The sequence below is a fragment of the Biomphalaria glabrata genome, chromosome 6 (assembly GCF_947242115.1).
Source record: "Biomphalaria glabrata chromosome 6, xgBioGlab47.1, whole genome shotgun sequence".
Classification (NCBI taxonomy): Eukaryota; Metazoa; Mollusca; class Gastropoda; family Planorbidae; genus Biomphalaria; species Biomphalaria glabrata.
The window spans coordinates 4,355,354-4,372,340 of record NC_074716.1 but is presented as its reverse complement, the minus strand read 5'-3'; the positions used below and the strand labels follow the sequence as shown (position 1 = coordinate 4,372,340).

Sequence of the window (16,987 nt, the reverse complement as noted above, 5' to 3'; positions counted from 1 at the left end):
CAGTACAAAGCGCGACGATGTGGCAAGGTGCGATAATAATCCAAGGAGATGATCGGTATACAGATAATCCAACCAGTTCAAAGCAAAACGATATAGTAATCGAATAGGCTAGATGCAGTGATACAGGCACATGCTATTTCCTTGCTGTACAATGATGATTAGGAGGTCGCCAAGTTCAGTATAGTCCAACTTCAAGGTAACAAAGATAACAAATGATCCAAAAGTACTTGGATGGCTGCCTGGTCGTGCGGTTTGCACGATTTATCGATGGTCCCGGGTTCAAACCCTGCCCGCTCCCATCCCCCGTCGTCCTGCGGGAGGTTTGGACTAGGAAGTAATTATCTTCAACTCTGAAGGAACAGCCGAAACATTTTACAAACATTTTTACTTGAGTTTCATTTCAAATGATCCATTTGTAGATGCCTCCCCATACTGACCACCAAAATGTAACGTTTATGTGTATGTCTTGGTCACCAAAATGTAGATAATGTGTGTTGCTATCAATGAGTAGAATGCTGGGTTCGTGCATCCTGGAGCTACACTTAACGCGTAACAAACATAAATAGTACAGATTGAATTGTATCCAACTTTAGCAGACAAGTAACATTTATTAAATGATAGGAATATCCTGCTACTTCATAGTAGTTACACAAAAATAATCCAATGTATTGAAATATAATATATCCGCATCCCAGCGGGCACAAAATATCGATGTCCTCTAGAATACAATTTCACTACTAAAATACGTCCGCATCACAGCGGGTAACAAAAAGCTTCAATAACCAACAGCTCTAAGTACAGAAAGCAACTACTAAAAACATGTGTACTGTGTATAGTCCCAAAGATGACTGCTACTAAAAATATGTGTACAGTCATATTCATACTCCATATCTTCAATTGTACAATTATTTGTTCAGTAAACAATTCTATGACTTCTCTCTGATAACTTCATTCTCTTGACATCTACATATGACATTTATCTCTCTTTGCTTCTATCTACGTCATTTCCTGGTTAACTTATTTCTATTATAGCTACTAGCTTGATTCTGTCTATATGGCTACTAGCTTGACTCTGTATGGCTACTAGCGTGACTCTTCTTATCTTATATAATACAGACGTTACTTCAAAAAAAGAAGATGATTACGTCCTACGCGTCTTGCATTTAGTCATACATATTTAACCAATGACCTAAATTCTGCCAAGTCACTGGTTTTCCTGGCTAGCTCAGGCAACCCATTCCATGCTCTAATAGCACTAGGGAAGAAGGAGTATTTGTACAAATTTGTCCTAGCATGTGGGACGAGGAATGTGCCCTTATCTTTGTGTCTTTCTGAATATTTTATTAAAGTTTGTCTTTGTATTTGAAGCTTATGGTTCAGTGTTTTATGTATAATTGCTACTCGTAGTGTAACTGAGTTATTTATTTTCTGCGTGTGTCCAGCGTGTCGAAAGGTCATGTCCAGTGTGTGTGTGTGTGTGTTTATAGTACTTCATCAGTGTTAATGTGAGACGTGCTGGTTTCATTCACCTGTTAACTGTAGTCTAATCTTGTTAAATAAAGTTTCAATAAAGCCATGTTATTGGTATTATAGTATTTGTTGTTATATTACACTACTTTACCTTTGAGTCTTCTATTCTGAAAGCTTTCTAAATTTAGAGATTTTACTAAAGGTCAGATGGGAATATTCGTTTGTTATGAATCTCACTGCTCTATTTTGTGTCTGTTCAAGTTTCGTAATGTCTTCTTGAGTTGAGGGGTCCCATGCATTTTCTATTATTAGCCAAACCAAGGTTAAATAACATTTTAGTTTAATGTTTTAATTTGATTTATATAAATTTCTTTTAATAAACCCTAAGTTTCATCAATACGGGGATTCCATGACAGTTTTTAATTTATTATAACACCTACGTATTTTGCATTTTTAGAAATCCATGGTTTACATTGAATAAGATAAGTAGAATTAATTAGTTTTAAGTTTTTCTTACTCTTATTAACTGACATTCTTCTGGGTGGAAAGACATGCTTCAATTTGATTCCCATTTCTGTAATTAATCTAATTTTCTTAGTAAAATTTCTGTATCTTATGTTGTTTTTATTGTTCTATATATTATGCAATCATCTGCAAATAATCTGACTTTTGTTCCTGAATTAATGCAATTTGGTAAATCATTTAAGTAAATTAAAAATAATAGTGGACCTAAGACAGTTCCTTGAGGTACACCTGAGTTTACTGTTATTGGTGTTGATTTAGAGCAGAGGTGAGCAAATTACGGCCCGCGGGCCACATGCGGCCCGCCGGAATGTTTTATGCGGCCCGCCGACACCTACAGAAATCAGGTGTGCCCACAGTATATACTTATAAAAATGCAAATATATTAAAAATAATATAAATGTAATTTACTGAAACTGTCATTATAAAAAGTTTCAAGTAAACGAAGACTATGCTTATTGGCTATACTATACATCAATACACTCAATTGAAGACATAATCACTGATCAGTATTTATTCAATGTTATGAAGAATTATGTTGAATGTTGGGTATGCTTGGAACAAGATGGCAAGGGTGACAACTGGTGGAGCTCGATCTTTGACTGAGTAAAATAGTTGTTTTTCTTTTTAATACCCCAACCATAAACTTTAAACAGGAAAGTTTGCACAAAGCTGCATAAAATTTCTACTTAATAAATGCCAGAATAGCATAAATATAGTAATCAAAGTTATCAAATCTATGGATATCAACCAAAGTTAGTTCCGATTATGAACAAAATAATGCAATATAACCGTCATCCTAGCATGGTCAAGGTAAACGAGAAGAATATAAAATCTCCAGGAAGAAATTGTTCTGTTACTTGAAGGACATTGACTGTGATTTTGTTACCAATATTTCTAATGAAGAGTGGAAGACAGATTTCATGTTTCATAATCACCGCTACAAAGAGTTTTTTGCATATTAAATGTAAATGGATGTTAAATCTTTTCAAACAAGGCTTTCCCATTTCTACAAGCAAGCAAAAGAAAACAGGTGAAACTATTTCTAGTGAAATGATTAAAAGTACAACACATATTTAGATTCCTTAATTTTACAATTTATAAAAGCAAATTTTAAGAAGTCAAGAACCAGTTTTCAATACCATCAGCTCACTATTTAGCGCAGAAGCTGATTCAGCTCCAGAGGACATAACTCCAAGTAAAGAAGCTCTATGTCAATACTTCAAAAAATATGCTGCTGTTCACACTATTTGTGTACACATACATCTGTTCTTCTTCTTCTTTGTTCTCATTTTACATGTTGGAGGGTTCAGATCAGTAATCCTATATCTAAGATGAACCGCGCAATGTCTTCCAGATCAGGCAGTTCTCCGAATAGCTTTGGTTCTATTGGAGGGCTTTGGGACCAGAGTCCTGTTCGGGTCTCTGATTTAGTATTCACCATTGAAGGACATGGTCAGCATTCTCTGGTGATGTTCCACAAGGGCAGGTTTTGCTCCTCCCAACATTCAACTTCCGGAACATATATTGTCTCATCCAGTGACCGAGCATTTTTTTTTGTGGGGGGGGGGGGGGGGGGGAAAGAAACTAAACAATTATAATTAATGGTCGATTTTGACTGACCGTAATTTGACAGCAGACACAAGGGTAACAACTAGTAAGCTAGTTCCACAGTTCCGGAACATTATGCACGAGTGTAAAAAGTAAAATACTGCATATTAAGTACAACTGTATATTTGTGGGGTTATTGTAATATAAAAGAACACAGCAAATAAAAAACATTCTTAATTTGGTTTAAAAACTCTTGTTGTAATTCCTTAACGTGGAGTGTGGAAAAAAAACGTGAATATAATACAGTGTAAATATGAATTAAAAGCCATTTTTACACAGCTAGAGTATCTTTCTAAGTTGTATATACATATGCGGCCCGCCATTCCCAAATTTAGACAAATGCGGCCCTCGATACAAAAAGGTTGCCCACCCCTGATTTAGAGCCATTTATTATTACAGTTTGTTCTCTCCCTATCAAAAAATCCTTAATCCACAGATGCAATGGACCATCAATGCCAAAATATTTTACTTTTTTAAGCAAACTAAGGTGTTGAACTTTGTTAAAAGCCTTGGGAAAATCTGATAAGATAACATCTATTTGCTCACTATTATCCATAGACTATGTCTATATGGCCGCTAGGCTGACCGAGTACAATCTCCGACCGATTCTCCGGTAGATTAGATAGTAACTCTAATTCAAATCCCCTTGACACTTGTTCACATACATCCGGTCATGTGATAACATTGTGTTTCTATGTGCTTACTTTCACCCTCTATATTTAACAAAATGACATTTCATTTTTACCAGCAGAACAAATGCCACTATTTTATACATTATACATTAAAAAGCAACAACATTATAACGATAAATGAAATATATCAGAAAAAGTTGATATTAAAACAAGGTTACAAAAGACAGTTTGTGTGGAAACACAAACTCAAAATCGGTCCCCGAAGTGGTCCACCCAGGTAGGTAAAAAAGCAGGTTTCAATATTTTCAGAAAAAAATAGAATGAAATTCTATCAAAGGCAAATTACAGAGAAGAAAGGGGAAAGAAGATTGACAGATCTTGTGTGGTGCCCCAGCGGTCTAGCAGACCAAAGGATAGGTGAAAGTGAAGGTGAAGTTAGATGTGAACTTGGCCTGATTGATTTCATATAATGATTATCTTATTGATCTAATTGTTTTTGTATAGAGTCAATCTCTTATTCAAAGTCTCAAAAACAAAAAAACAACACAAAACATTTCGTTTAAAAAAAAATCCTTAGTTAAGTGTCTTGCGGATGTAGCACTACCCTGCAGTTCACGCGATAATATGAAACACTACTTATAAATTGTTGTTTTAAAGTATGTTCCACTTATATGCTTATTAAATAGATTTTATCTCTTTGTAAAAAAAAGTGACAATTTTTTGTAAATGTAGTATTTAGTATGACAGAACTTACATAACTTAGCAATGCATTTGTAACAAAAAATAATTTCTTTTTACAAAAACTCTAAAACCGTTTGCATAAATCTACTGAAAATATGGTAGATCTTTATTTTTTTTCATACTAAATAGCATCCTGTGTTTGTTACTATTAATTGTGAATAGTTGTAAAAATTGTGTATTTATATGAAAAAAAAAACCCTGCTTGCATAGTTGATTTTAAAAATTTAATGTTTCACTTTCAGAAAAGAAAAAAAGTAGCCGTTGCATCAGAACTTTGAAAGGTCATGATGTCGGATTTTCAATATCTTTTCTAGTTTACGAGATCGAAACGAGACGGACGGACGGACAGACAGACATTCCACACAAAACTAATAGCGTTTTTTCCCCTTTCGAGGGCCGCTAAAAATGATTTGTGCCTATTATTTAAAAAAAATTATCTTGTATCTTCTCTGTGTCATTGGATTTCTTAGCTTTGCTTTGAATAGTCATAAGACTCTCTTCTTATCTTATCTTATATAATACAGACGTTAATTCAAAAAAGAAGATGATTACGTCCTACGCGTCATGCATTTAGTCATGCATATAAACCAATGACTTAAATTCAGCCAAGTCACTGGTTTTCCTGGCTAGCTCAGGCAACCCATTCCATGCTCTAATAGCACTAGGGAAGAAGGAGTGTTTGTACAAATTTGTCCTAGCATATGGTACGAGGAATGTGCCTTTATCTTTGTGTCTTTCAGAGTATTTGTGTCTTTCAGAGTAATCTCAAGAGTGAATGATTGGGTCAGTTCATTTGTATGCCTCTTGTTACAAGTTTAGGAATGCTAGTCTGGGATCGAGTTGCATTTCATTCCCAACATTTTAGCACTGAGCTGAAAGAACACAGGTAATGAGATTGTCACAAAAAGTAATGATATTGTCTCAAAGGTGATGAGATTGTCTCAAAGGTGATGAGATTGTCACAAAGGTGATGAGATTGTCTCAAAGGTGATGACATTGTCACAAAGGTAATGAGATTGTCACAAAAAGTAATGAGATTGTCTCAAAGGTGATGAGATTGTCACAAAGGTGATGAGATTGCCTCAAAGGTAATGAGATTGTCTCAAAGGTGATGAGATTGTCACAAAGGTACTGAGATTGTCTCAAAGGTGATGACATTGTCACAAAGGTAATGAGATTGTCACAAAAAGTAATGAGATTGTCTCAAAGGTGATGAGATTGTCACAAAGGTGATGAGATTGCCTCAAAGGTAATGAGATTGTCTCAAAGGTGATGAGATTGTCACAAAGGTACTGAGATTGTCTCAAAGGTGATGAGATTGTCTCAAAGGTGATAAGATTGTCGCAAAGGTAATGAGATTGTCTCAAAGGTGATGGGATTGTCACAAAGGTACTGAGATTGTCTCAAAGGTGATGAGATTGTCTCAAAGGTGATGAGATTGTCACAAAGGCAATGAGATTGTCATAAAGGTGATGAGATTGTCACAAAGGCAATGAGATTGTCACAAAGGTGATGAGATTGCCACAAAGGTGATGAGATTGTCACAAAGGCAATGAGATTGTCACAAAGGTGACGAGATTGTCACAAAGGCAATGAGATTGTCTCAAAGGTGATGAGATTGCCTCAAAGGCGATGAGATTGCCACAAAGGCGATGACATTGTCACAAAGGTGATGAGATTGTCGCAAAGGTAATGAGATTGTCACAAAGGTGATGAGATTGCCTCAAAGGTGATGAGATTGCCACAAAGGTGATGACATTGTCACAAAGGTGACGAGATTGTCACAAAGGCAATGAGATTGTCACAAAGGTGATGAGATTGCCTCAAAGGTGATGAGATTGCCACAAAGGTGATGACATTGTCACAAAGGTGATGAGATTGTCGCAAAGGTAATGAGATTGTCTCAAAGGCAATGAGATTGTCACAAAGGTGATGAGATTGTCTCAAAGGTGATGAGATTGTCTCAAAGGTGATGACATTGTCACAAAGGTGATGAGATTGTCTCAAAGTGATGAGATTGTCACAAATGTAACGAGATTGTCACAAAGGTAACGAGATTGTCACAAAGGTAATGGGATTGTCTCAAAGGTGATGAGATTGTCACAAAGGTGATGGGATAGTCACAAAGGTAATGAAATTGTCATTGTCACAAAGGCAATCTCCTCCAACTATTTCACAAATATGGCGATGTAATCAGCCACGCCTACACCAGCGGTGTTCCAGTTAACTCTTTGATCCCCAGCGGCGTATTTGAACGCGGGGAACCCATCATTTTTTTCCCACTCACAGCCACCTTGGTTAGCGTCCAGAGCAACAAACCAGCCCACGTCTACTGCGCACGTGCTGTAGTAATGGTTCATAAAGAATGTCCGCTTCAGCCCGCCATCCTGATGCCCCACGATGCGGAAGTAATTGGCGGTCGCAGATTTCAGGTCTGACCACGACGAGTCCAGAACTCGCCCTTTCTCGTACCAGCTCATGTAGTTTGATCCTACTGCGTTGAAAACGACCTGTTTGACCTTGACATTGTCCTTGTAGATGGCCAAGGTGACATTGGAGATGCCTTTCCAGTTGTTCAATATTTCATTGTTTCTGTAGTGGCTGGAACAGTTCATTGATTTGCCAACCTTTGGACGACAAAGCAATAAAAACATAAGGGCATTAACATTGTCAATTCTCATTATATCATAAACTAATTCATATCAATCTTAACCAATAAAGGATCGTATCATAGACTTATATATTATCTCTAGACTTGAAACCGGAAATACATCTCACTCGCGACTGATCGAATAACAGGCGTATCTATATATAGATTTTTATGTACGTAAACCCTTTTTTACGGGCTCTAGGGGGAGTCGCCCCAATCAATCTATTTTGTCTTATAAAAGTAATGATCTTTAGTTTTCAAAGTTTAGAAATAATGCAAAATCATTTCTCGGATATTCACGCAAATATATGAAACAAAGCCATTTCCTGTTTGTTTTCATTGAGATAATATTTCAAATATCCTAAATGGAAATAATTTACGTTGATTTAAATCATCTTATGTACATTTCAATAGATTGATTACCTTGATCTTTCCAGATTATGTATCTAAAAATTGTAAAATAATAATTATGAGACGAGAGTACTCTTATTTTTGATGTTCATTTACTAGATCTAGATTTAAAAATTCAATTATATGTTACATAGGTTAGGGTTGAAAAAAATAGCCTTTACTTCTTTGAACTACTTTACAAAACAACGCCTTGATCCAACTTTGTAAAAAATTTTCACGACATTTTTGGTAGTGTTTAAAAGTCTCCATGTCCAGTCTAGATATAGTATATATATATATATAAGTCTATGGTCTAGATATAGTATATATATATGTCTATGGTTTTGATATAGTATATATATAAGTCTATGGTCTAGATATAGTATATATATATGTCTATGGTCTTGATATAGTATATATATATAAGTCTATGGTCTAGATATAGTATATATATATATGTCTATGGTCTTGATATAGTATATATATAAGTCTATGGTCTAGATATAGTATATATATAAGTCTATGGTCTAGATATAGTATATATAAGTCTATGGTCTAGATATAGTATATATATAAGTCTATGGTCTAGATATAGTATATATATAAGTCTATGGTCTAGATATAGTATATATATAAGTCTATGGTCTAGATATAGTATATATATAAGTCTATGGTCTAGATATAGTATATATATAAGTCTATGGTCTAGATATAGTATATATATAAGTCTATGGTCTAGATATAGTATATATATAAGTCTATGGTCTAGATATAGTATATATATAAGTCTATGGTCTAGATATAGTATATATATAAGTCTATGGTCTAGATATAGTATATATATAAGTCTATGGATCGTATATAATTTGTCTAACCTGTTTACATCCGTCATCTACAGTTTCCGGTACGCCTGCGCCAGATCTATACGCCTCGTACACAGAAGATTTCACGGACTTAGTTCCACGAAAAACCAGTTTTCCTTCAGGGTAGGTAACTTCAGTCGAACATAAATTTTGTGACTTGGCAAACTGGGGAAGAAAGAATAGTATGCATTAATGATAACAGCAGAATATTGTTCAATCACTTTGGAAAATTTCTTCTTTAAGAACTTCAAACACCGAGTAGTTTTACCACCCGGACTTAACGTCTTTTTTAGAAAGAGATGTGGGTGAGAGAGAAGAAAGTAAAAAAATCTAGAAAGAGAAATAGAGAGAGAAAAGAGAGACAGAGAGCTAAGAAGAGAGCTAAGAAGAGAGACAGAGAGCTAAGAAGAGAGACAGAGAGCTAAGAAGAGAGAGCTAAGAAGAGAGAGCTAAGAAGATAGACAGAGCTAAGAAGAGAGACAGAGAGCTAAAAAAGAGACAGAGAGCTAAGTAGAAAGACAGAGAGCTAAGTAGAGACACAGCTCAGAAGAGAGAAAAGAGAAACAAGGAGGTAAGAAGAGAGAAAGGAAAGCGCGCCTATTAAACAAAGTGAAAGAGAAAGGATCAGAAAGAGATAAAAAAGAGACTAAAACAGACCGAAAAAAAAAAAGAGAAAAGAGAAAAAAGAGAAACTTCAAATAATCTCTTAGTTTTTCTTTTTATTTACTTTTAAAGAAAATTTCGTCAGTGGGCAGCACCTCACATTTTTTGTTTGTTTTCACATGTTTCATCCCAAAATAAAAATAAAAAAATTACCTGAGTTAGATTAGCGAGTTGATTCTGTAATGCTTCTAATGTCGATGTCACCTCGCTCACAGCTTCACACAGACCGTCCACTGAAGGAAGACGGACATTGGCTCGCACGATGACGACATCCGTCAGTTTCTCTAACTGGTCATTGACGTAGGTCACCTCACACATAAACTCGCCCTCGTTACAGATAGCCGCCCCTCGGACTCCCACCACCACGCTGGCGCCCGACCTTGAAAAGGACTGCCTGATCGAGGAAACGCTTTGATGCTTGCCTTTGTCGCAATTTTCACCTTCGACAATGGCTAGCCTTGATGATCCGCCTTGGGCGACATTGTAGAGGCGTATCTCTTGGACGTAGAGGTTCCCTTGTTGTAAAGTGTGCTCACAGGTGACCAGCCCACACGAGTTGTTGTTAGCCAGCGTTGGTGTCACGCTAACAAATTTTAGGACCGCTCCTAAAACAGGGATACAAATATCTTTGTAAATAACTAATCAATAAAGATAAACTTGAGGACTATTGTCTAGCCAAGTCCACACGTAATGGCCACAATACAATGAAATTGCACATAGATCGGTACGTATTGGGGTATATACAGTGCAGCGTTGTTCTTAAAGAGTTGAAATATCCGTACCATTTAATTTCATGCTGTCTGTCAAAAGAATGGACGGACCTGCCATTATAAGAGATTCTATTCAAGGCAAAAGACAGAGAGGAGAAAGACGGTCGACAGATCTTGTGTGGCGCCCCAACGGTCCAACAGACTAAGGGATAGGTGAAGGTAAAGGTGTCTGCCAATGTAAAGCGGTCCTAAGTGGGATCCTCAAATAATACACTGAAGCGATACGATGTCGATGTTACTGGTAAACTACGAAATCCTGCATTCCAGAGAATACCTGAAGATTTCAGGCGAAGTTTTACATGATTCTATAGAATACCTGAAGATTTCAGGCGAAGTTTTACATGATTCTATAGAATACCTGAAGATTTCAGGCGAAGTTTTACATGATTCTACAGAATATCTGAAGATTTCAGGCGAAGTTTTACATGATTCTACAGAATACCTGAAGATTTCAGGCGAAGTTGTAAATGATTCTATAGAATACTTGAAGATTTAAGACAAAGTAGAAAGTGATTCTATAGAATACCTGAAGATTTCAGGCGAAGTAGTAAATGATTTTATAGAATACATGAAGATTTTAGGCGAAGTATTATTAAATGATTCTATAGAATACCTGAAGATTTCGGACAAAGTAGTAAATGATTCTATCGAATACCTGAAGATTTAAGACAAAGCAGAAAGTGATTCTATAGAATACCTGAAGATTTCAGGCGAAGTTGTAAATGATTTTATAGAATATCTGAAGATTTTAGTCGAAGTATTATTAAATGATTCTATAGGATATCTGAAGATTAATTGACTGTTACATCATTGCTACATAGTTGCTATATTAATGTTGAATGACATGTACATAAGTGCTATATTATTTCTACAATACTGCTGATTAACTGCTGCATTACTGCCGAATGACTGCTACATTAATGTTGAATGAAATTACTGCTACCTTTTAGTCGTATCGCAACATTGCTTACCTTTTGTTGATAAATAACAGAGCGATATCGTCAAAAGCCAAATAAGTAAATGCATGTTGAGTTAGTTAAGACTCTTCCCTCACGAGACACTGTTATAAAACGGATACACGATCCCGAGCTATTTATACCAGCTAGACAACCGGATGTACCCCTGTAACGACGTGCTGTTCACAGGCCTGTATAGAGCACTGGCGGATCCAGGGGGGGGCGGTAGGGGCGATCGCCCCCCCCCACTCGGCCGACCCCCCCCCAAAGGGGGGGGGCGGACGAACTTTAGTATAGGATTCACACAATTTGTATACGAATTTATTACTTATGTTAAAAATATATACTAATTATTTATATTTCAACCTATTTTTAGATTATTTCGCCCCCCCTCTAGTATGTTGGCCGATTTGGTGGGGTCGGGAGGGGGCGATGGTATCAATCCCGCCCCCCCCCCCTTAACTTTCGAGTGGGGGGCGGTCCAATTTATTGGTAGAAATCACAGCCTGCTAACAAAATCAATTAAATATCTATATCCTTGTAACTTGTTATTGATATTTTAACCGATCTTTATATTATGTCGTTCCCTGTTTGCCGATTGGTGGGGGGAGGGGACGAATATCTCTTCTGCCCTTCCCACCTAAACCCTTTGAGTGGGGGGGGCGGTCCGTTTTTATTGAGAAATCATAGTTTGTGAACAAAATTAGTTGAATTAATATATAAATTTTATATTATGTCGCTCCCTTTCTGGTATTTTGGCCGATTCGGTGGGGTAAGGGGGGGGGCGATTGCAAATACTGCCCTCCCCACTCTAGCCCTCTGAGTGCTGGGGGGGCGGTCCTATTTTTGTGGAGAATCATAGTTTGTGAATAAAATTAGTTGAATATCTATATAATATAAACTACGTATTGATATGTGACCCATTGTAAATATGTCGTACCACACTCTAATCTCAAATTGTATCATTAGAAAATTTAAATGAAAAAGGGTTGTACCAGGTGGGAGGGGCGATACATGCAATCGCATTTCCCCCATCGGACAAATCAATACTTTTTCTTTTTGTATTATAGTTAAGAAATTACAAAATTAAAAAAATCTGTCACTAATATAATTTATATATACTATAAATTAAATTCTTATATCGAGTCACCCCATACCTATTCTTTAATGCCAAATGCAATCTTTAGCAGAAATTAGTAAAGGAGCGAGGATTAATCGTTTTCACTCTACCGCCATTCCCATTTCCAGACAGAGTTTTTGTAATTTCACATGAAGTTATCATAAGTATTTTAAGAAAGACTTTGCATTTGAAAAGTTAGAATTCAAACGAAATTTTTCAGTATAAGAGTCATGATTGAGATGAGTTCTAGACTCAAATAACATTTTCATAGTCGCCTTTTCCCAACCTTTACTCAATCTGATATTTTTCTAGCTAAATAAATTTGGGACTATAACTCACAATTTATGCTAGAGTTTTCTTGAATACTATTTATCGAATAAGTTTTTTTTCAGCGGCGATCCTCAAAGCAAAAATCTAAATACGTGGGGTATCCTATCTTTTCAAGGAACAAATCGGTTTTATTTGCAATGTATTATGGGTCTATAAATTCAAATTAGAATATTTTTCAAGTACAACATTATTCGAAAGGTCGTTTTTTAATAGTATGAATAATGAGCTTCAGGTCAGGAGAATGCGTTTCTGCAGTGAAGAATGCAAGAAAACGCTTTTGGCGTCGGGGCTTCGCCCCGAACTCCATTTATGAGTAATGAGTTGTAGATGTCAGGAGAATACGTTTCTGCAGAGAAGAATGCAAGAAAACGCTTTTGGCGTCGGGGCTTCGCCCCGAACTCCATTTATGAATAATGAGCTGTACTTGTCAGGAGAATGCGTTTCTGCAGTGAAAAAAGCAAGAAAACGCTTATGGCGTCGGGGCTTCGCCCCGAACTAGATTGTGAAGAATGAGCTGTACTTGTCAGGAGAATGCGTATCTGCAGTCAAAAAAGCAAGAAAACGCTAATGGCGTCGGGGCTTCGCCCCGAACTACATTGTGAAGAATGAGCTGTACTTGTCAGGAAAATGCGTTTCTGCAGTGAAAAAAGCAAGAAAACGCTTTTGGCGTCGGGGCTTCGCCCCGAACTACATTGTGAAGAATGAGCTGTACGTGTCAGGAGAATGCGTATCTGCAGTCAAAAAAGCAAGAAAACGCTTATGGCGTCGGGGCTTCGCCCCGAACTTCACCAGAGAACCTTATAGCGCTGCCCCAGTTGTTTTGGTTTTCGCCGAAGGTTGAGAAATGCTGCTTTTTTTATTCTCATATTTTATATATATATATATATATATATATATATATATATATATATATATATACATATATATGTGTGTGCGTGTGTGTGTGTGCGCGCGCGCGCTGTATGCACGTTTATGCGTAGGGTTAGGGTTTACTGGGCGTTAGGGTTAGGGTTTGGAAAAAAATCGCCCCCCCCCACTCCAAAGTTCTGGATCCGCTAGTGGTATAGAGTATATTACGGATAATGTTTTCTCTTATACAGGAGCGGGGAGAGGATGCAACGTATCGCGCAGATTGACCAAAACACAAACATGTCTAACGTAACATCTACTGTGACTGTGTTTACAAATGTGGCTGATACGACTGTTTTGTGGTTGGGTATTTATCAGATCCTTGCTTGTGTTTTGTTTCATTAGCTGGAAAGGGAAATAACTATTAATTTTAGAAAAAACAATTTGAGAACATTGGCAACAGTTTAGTTCTCACTCCAGAACCTTCAGATTCGTATGGCAACTGTTTAGCTCTGTCTCCAGAACCTTCAGATTCGTATGGCAACTGTTTAGCTCTGTCTCCAGAACCTTCAGATTCGTATGGCAACTGTTTAGCTCTGTCTCCAGAACCTTCAGATTCGTATGGCAACTGTTTAGCTCTTTCTCCAGAACCTTCAGATTCGTATGGCAACTGTTTAGCTCTTTCTCCAGAACCTTCAGATTCGTATGGCAACTGTTTAGCTCTCACTCCAGAACCTTCAGATACTTTCACAGGTTCAATTAATGATTATTAATTAACCAATTTTCTTTTACCATTCTTCACTGTAGAATCAAATTGAAAGCTTTTTTCCCTTGAGGAACAAATTAATTGTTATTATTTAGCTGATATAATGTCAATACGATGTCCTCGGCGACATTTTTTTTTAAGTTTGTCTATGTATTCCAAAATATCTCCTGGTCTTCCTACTTAATTTTTTTAAAAATGTTTTTCTTGAGGTTCCATTATACGACCACCACATTTGATCATATCGTTTAGTCTTCTTTTTCAATTTAGTGAATTTTATTTCTTGAAGTACTTAAACGGGATATTAGGCCTACAATTCAAAGTGTAAACAAGCGGCAGATTGCTTTTAGTGTAAAAATTTCTAATAAAAAAAAAAAAAAGAAACACATTTGACCCTATTGCAAGCAGACGTCAAGTTTGACCCTTGTTACGCCGTGACCTCGTTTTCAAGTCAAATTAATTGTATTGGGTTGATAAGATAACGTAGAACCCTTCCCTGGTGTGACATGCGCATTAGGCAAAAGAAAACAAAACACATGGAAGAACTGGATCCCATATCCTATTACGATTTTCCATTGGGTGCGGGGACATTATCCGGTTGTGGATAAGTCGGTAGTGGTGACCTCCCCCTTTCCACTTCTAAGATTTTTTTTAGGTGAGAAAAACAGAAACACAGGACGAATCAAAAATGTTATACTTGACTATCTGAGACCAGGGGCGTAGCTAGGAATTTTCCATCATTTTTGGGGGCCCAGGAGGCTTGACATCTTTAGGAGCCCTGCATTTTCCATAGCATTTAATTTTTAATGTAAAAAACACTCATTTGGGGACCGCTCTCAAGTGGGGGCCCGGGGGGGATTTTCAAATTCTCCCCCCCCCATCCTAGCTACGCCACTGTCTGAGATCAATATTTGTAAGATGTTTTCGCCTAATCCAGTACATAAAATATTATTGTGACTATTATCTTATATAACCCTTCTCTCTATAAATCTCTACGTATCGGTATTAAAGATTTAACAAATTTATATTTACATTGATCCCTCCAAAACAGTGTTTCCCAAACTGTGTTCCGTGACACCTGAATAGGTGTTCCAAGATCTACTGGAATAATTAACTAGTTGGCCACCACGTGACTTTATCTCTCTAAAAAAAAAACTAAGCAAAGTTGTCTTCTATATACTCCCAATGTGTGCGAAGTGTTCCGTTAAGGGAAAAGGCTTGGGAATCACTGCATACTCCAAATGCGCGAAGTGTTCCGTTAAGGGAAAAGGCTTGGGAATCACTGCATACTCCCAATGTGCTTAGTGTTCCGTTAAGGAAAAGGCTTGGGAATCACTGCATACTCCAAATGTGCGAAGTGTTGGGTTAAGGAAAAGGCTTGGGAATCACTGCATACTCCCAATGTGCGAAGTGTTCCGTTAAGGGAAAAGGCTTGGGAATCACTGCATACTCCCAATGTGCGAAGTGTTGGGTTAAGGGAAAAGGCTTGGGAATCACTGCATACTCCCAATGTGCGAAGTGTTAGGTTAAGGGAAAAGGCTTGGGAATCACTGCATACTCCCAATGTGCGAAGTGTTCCGTTAAGGGAAAAGGCTTGGGAATCACTGCATACTCCCAATGTGCGAAGTGTTGGGTTAAGGGAAAAGGCTTGGGAATCACTGCATACTCCAAATGTGCGAAGTGTTCCGTTAAGGGAAAAGGCTTGGGAATCACTGCATACTCCCAATGTGCGAAGTGTTCCGTTAAGGGAAAAGGCTTGGGAATCACTGCATACTCCCAATGTGCGAAGTGTTCCGTTAAGGAAAAGGCTTGGGAATCACTGCATACTCCCAATGTGCGAAGTGTTAGGTTAAGGGAAAAGGCTTGGGAATCACTGCATACTCCAAATGTGCGAAGTGTTAGGTTAAGGGAAAAGGCTTGGGAATCACTGCATACTCCCAATGCGCGAAGTGTTTGGTTAAGTAAAAGGCTTGGGAATCACTGCTCTAAGGCATGGCATTTATTCAGACAGGCGGTTGGAAGCGAGATTCCATGGACCTGGTGTCCCAAGAATCTTCAACCCAACTTTTTACCACCAAAGAAACCAATAAAAACTCAACTTATTAATGAATGTGTGTGTGTGTGTGTGTCTCTTTCTGTGTACATGCGATTGGAAAAGGTGTGTGTGGGGGGGGGGGGGGAGGGATGCTATGATACTTAGTAACTTTAGAGCCTTCATTACGAATTTTGATATTGTAAAGCATAAAAAATGTTTTTCAAAAACGTAAACTCAATATCCTATAGGCCTACTCTTAAGCAAGCAATTCTTTTGTGTGCGTGTGTGTGTGTATATTTATTTATTTATCTATATATTTATTTATTTAGAAAACGGCTCTAACGACTTTCTTTAAAATTTCGAGGTATATGTATATAAATGAAAATAAAAATCTTAGCTTATTGGCCACATCACGAGACCTTTAGGTCGACTGTTAAATAGGTTTCCAAATGTGTCATTAATTGTAAACTTAAATTTGGTCTTGAATACTTTTTTTTCTTTTTGAACTTTTACGGGAATTCCCACTCTGGTCCCTATAAATAGACACTCACACGAACTTTCCCGAAATTAGCCGAGGCCATTCGTTATAACGGTTGGTCTCGAATGAGCACTAGTAACAAAT

At 37.2% G+C, this 16,987-nt stretch overlaps 1 protein-coding gene across 1 annotated transcript; it reads right to left on the bottom strand.

Moving 5' to 3' along the window:
- Window positions 1–3,773: 3,773 nt before the first annotated feature.
- On the bottom strand, window positions 3,774–11,433 carry LOC106063995 (uncharacterized). The gene is made up of 4 exons (XM_056033245.1): window positions 11,284–11,433; window positions 9,696–10,147; window positions 8,892–9,044; window positions 3,774–7,603 (listed from the first exon to the last, which is right to left on the bottom strand). Exons 1-4 carry the CDS (start codon window positions 11,336–11,338, stop codon window positions 7,145–7,147), a joined length of 1,119 nt encoding a protein of 372 aa, XP_055889220.1. The 5' UTR covers window positions 11,339–11,433; the 3' UTR covers window positions 3,774–7,144.
- Window positions 11,434–16,987: the final 5,554 nt, after the last annotated feature.

Bases quoted from the DNA above. Each gene is read 5' to 3' on its own strand.
- LOC106063995 (XM_056033245.1), bottom strand. From the start codon at position 11,338: ATGCATTTACTTATTTGGCTTTTGACGATATCGCTCTGTTATTTATCA. The intron at 9,045-9,695 runs GTAATTTTTTTA...TTTCTTCCCCAG, and splicing joins AACTCGCTAATCTAACTCAG to TTTGCCAAGTCACAAAATTT. The intron at 7,604-8,891 runs GTTAGACAAATT...TGTCGTCCAAAG, and splicing joins TAGATGACGGATGTAAACAG to GTTGGCAAATCAATGAACTG.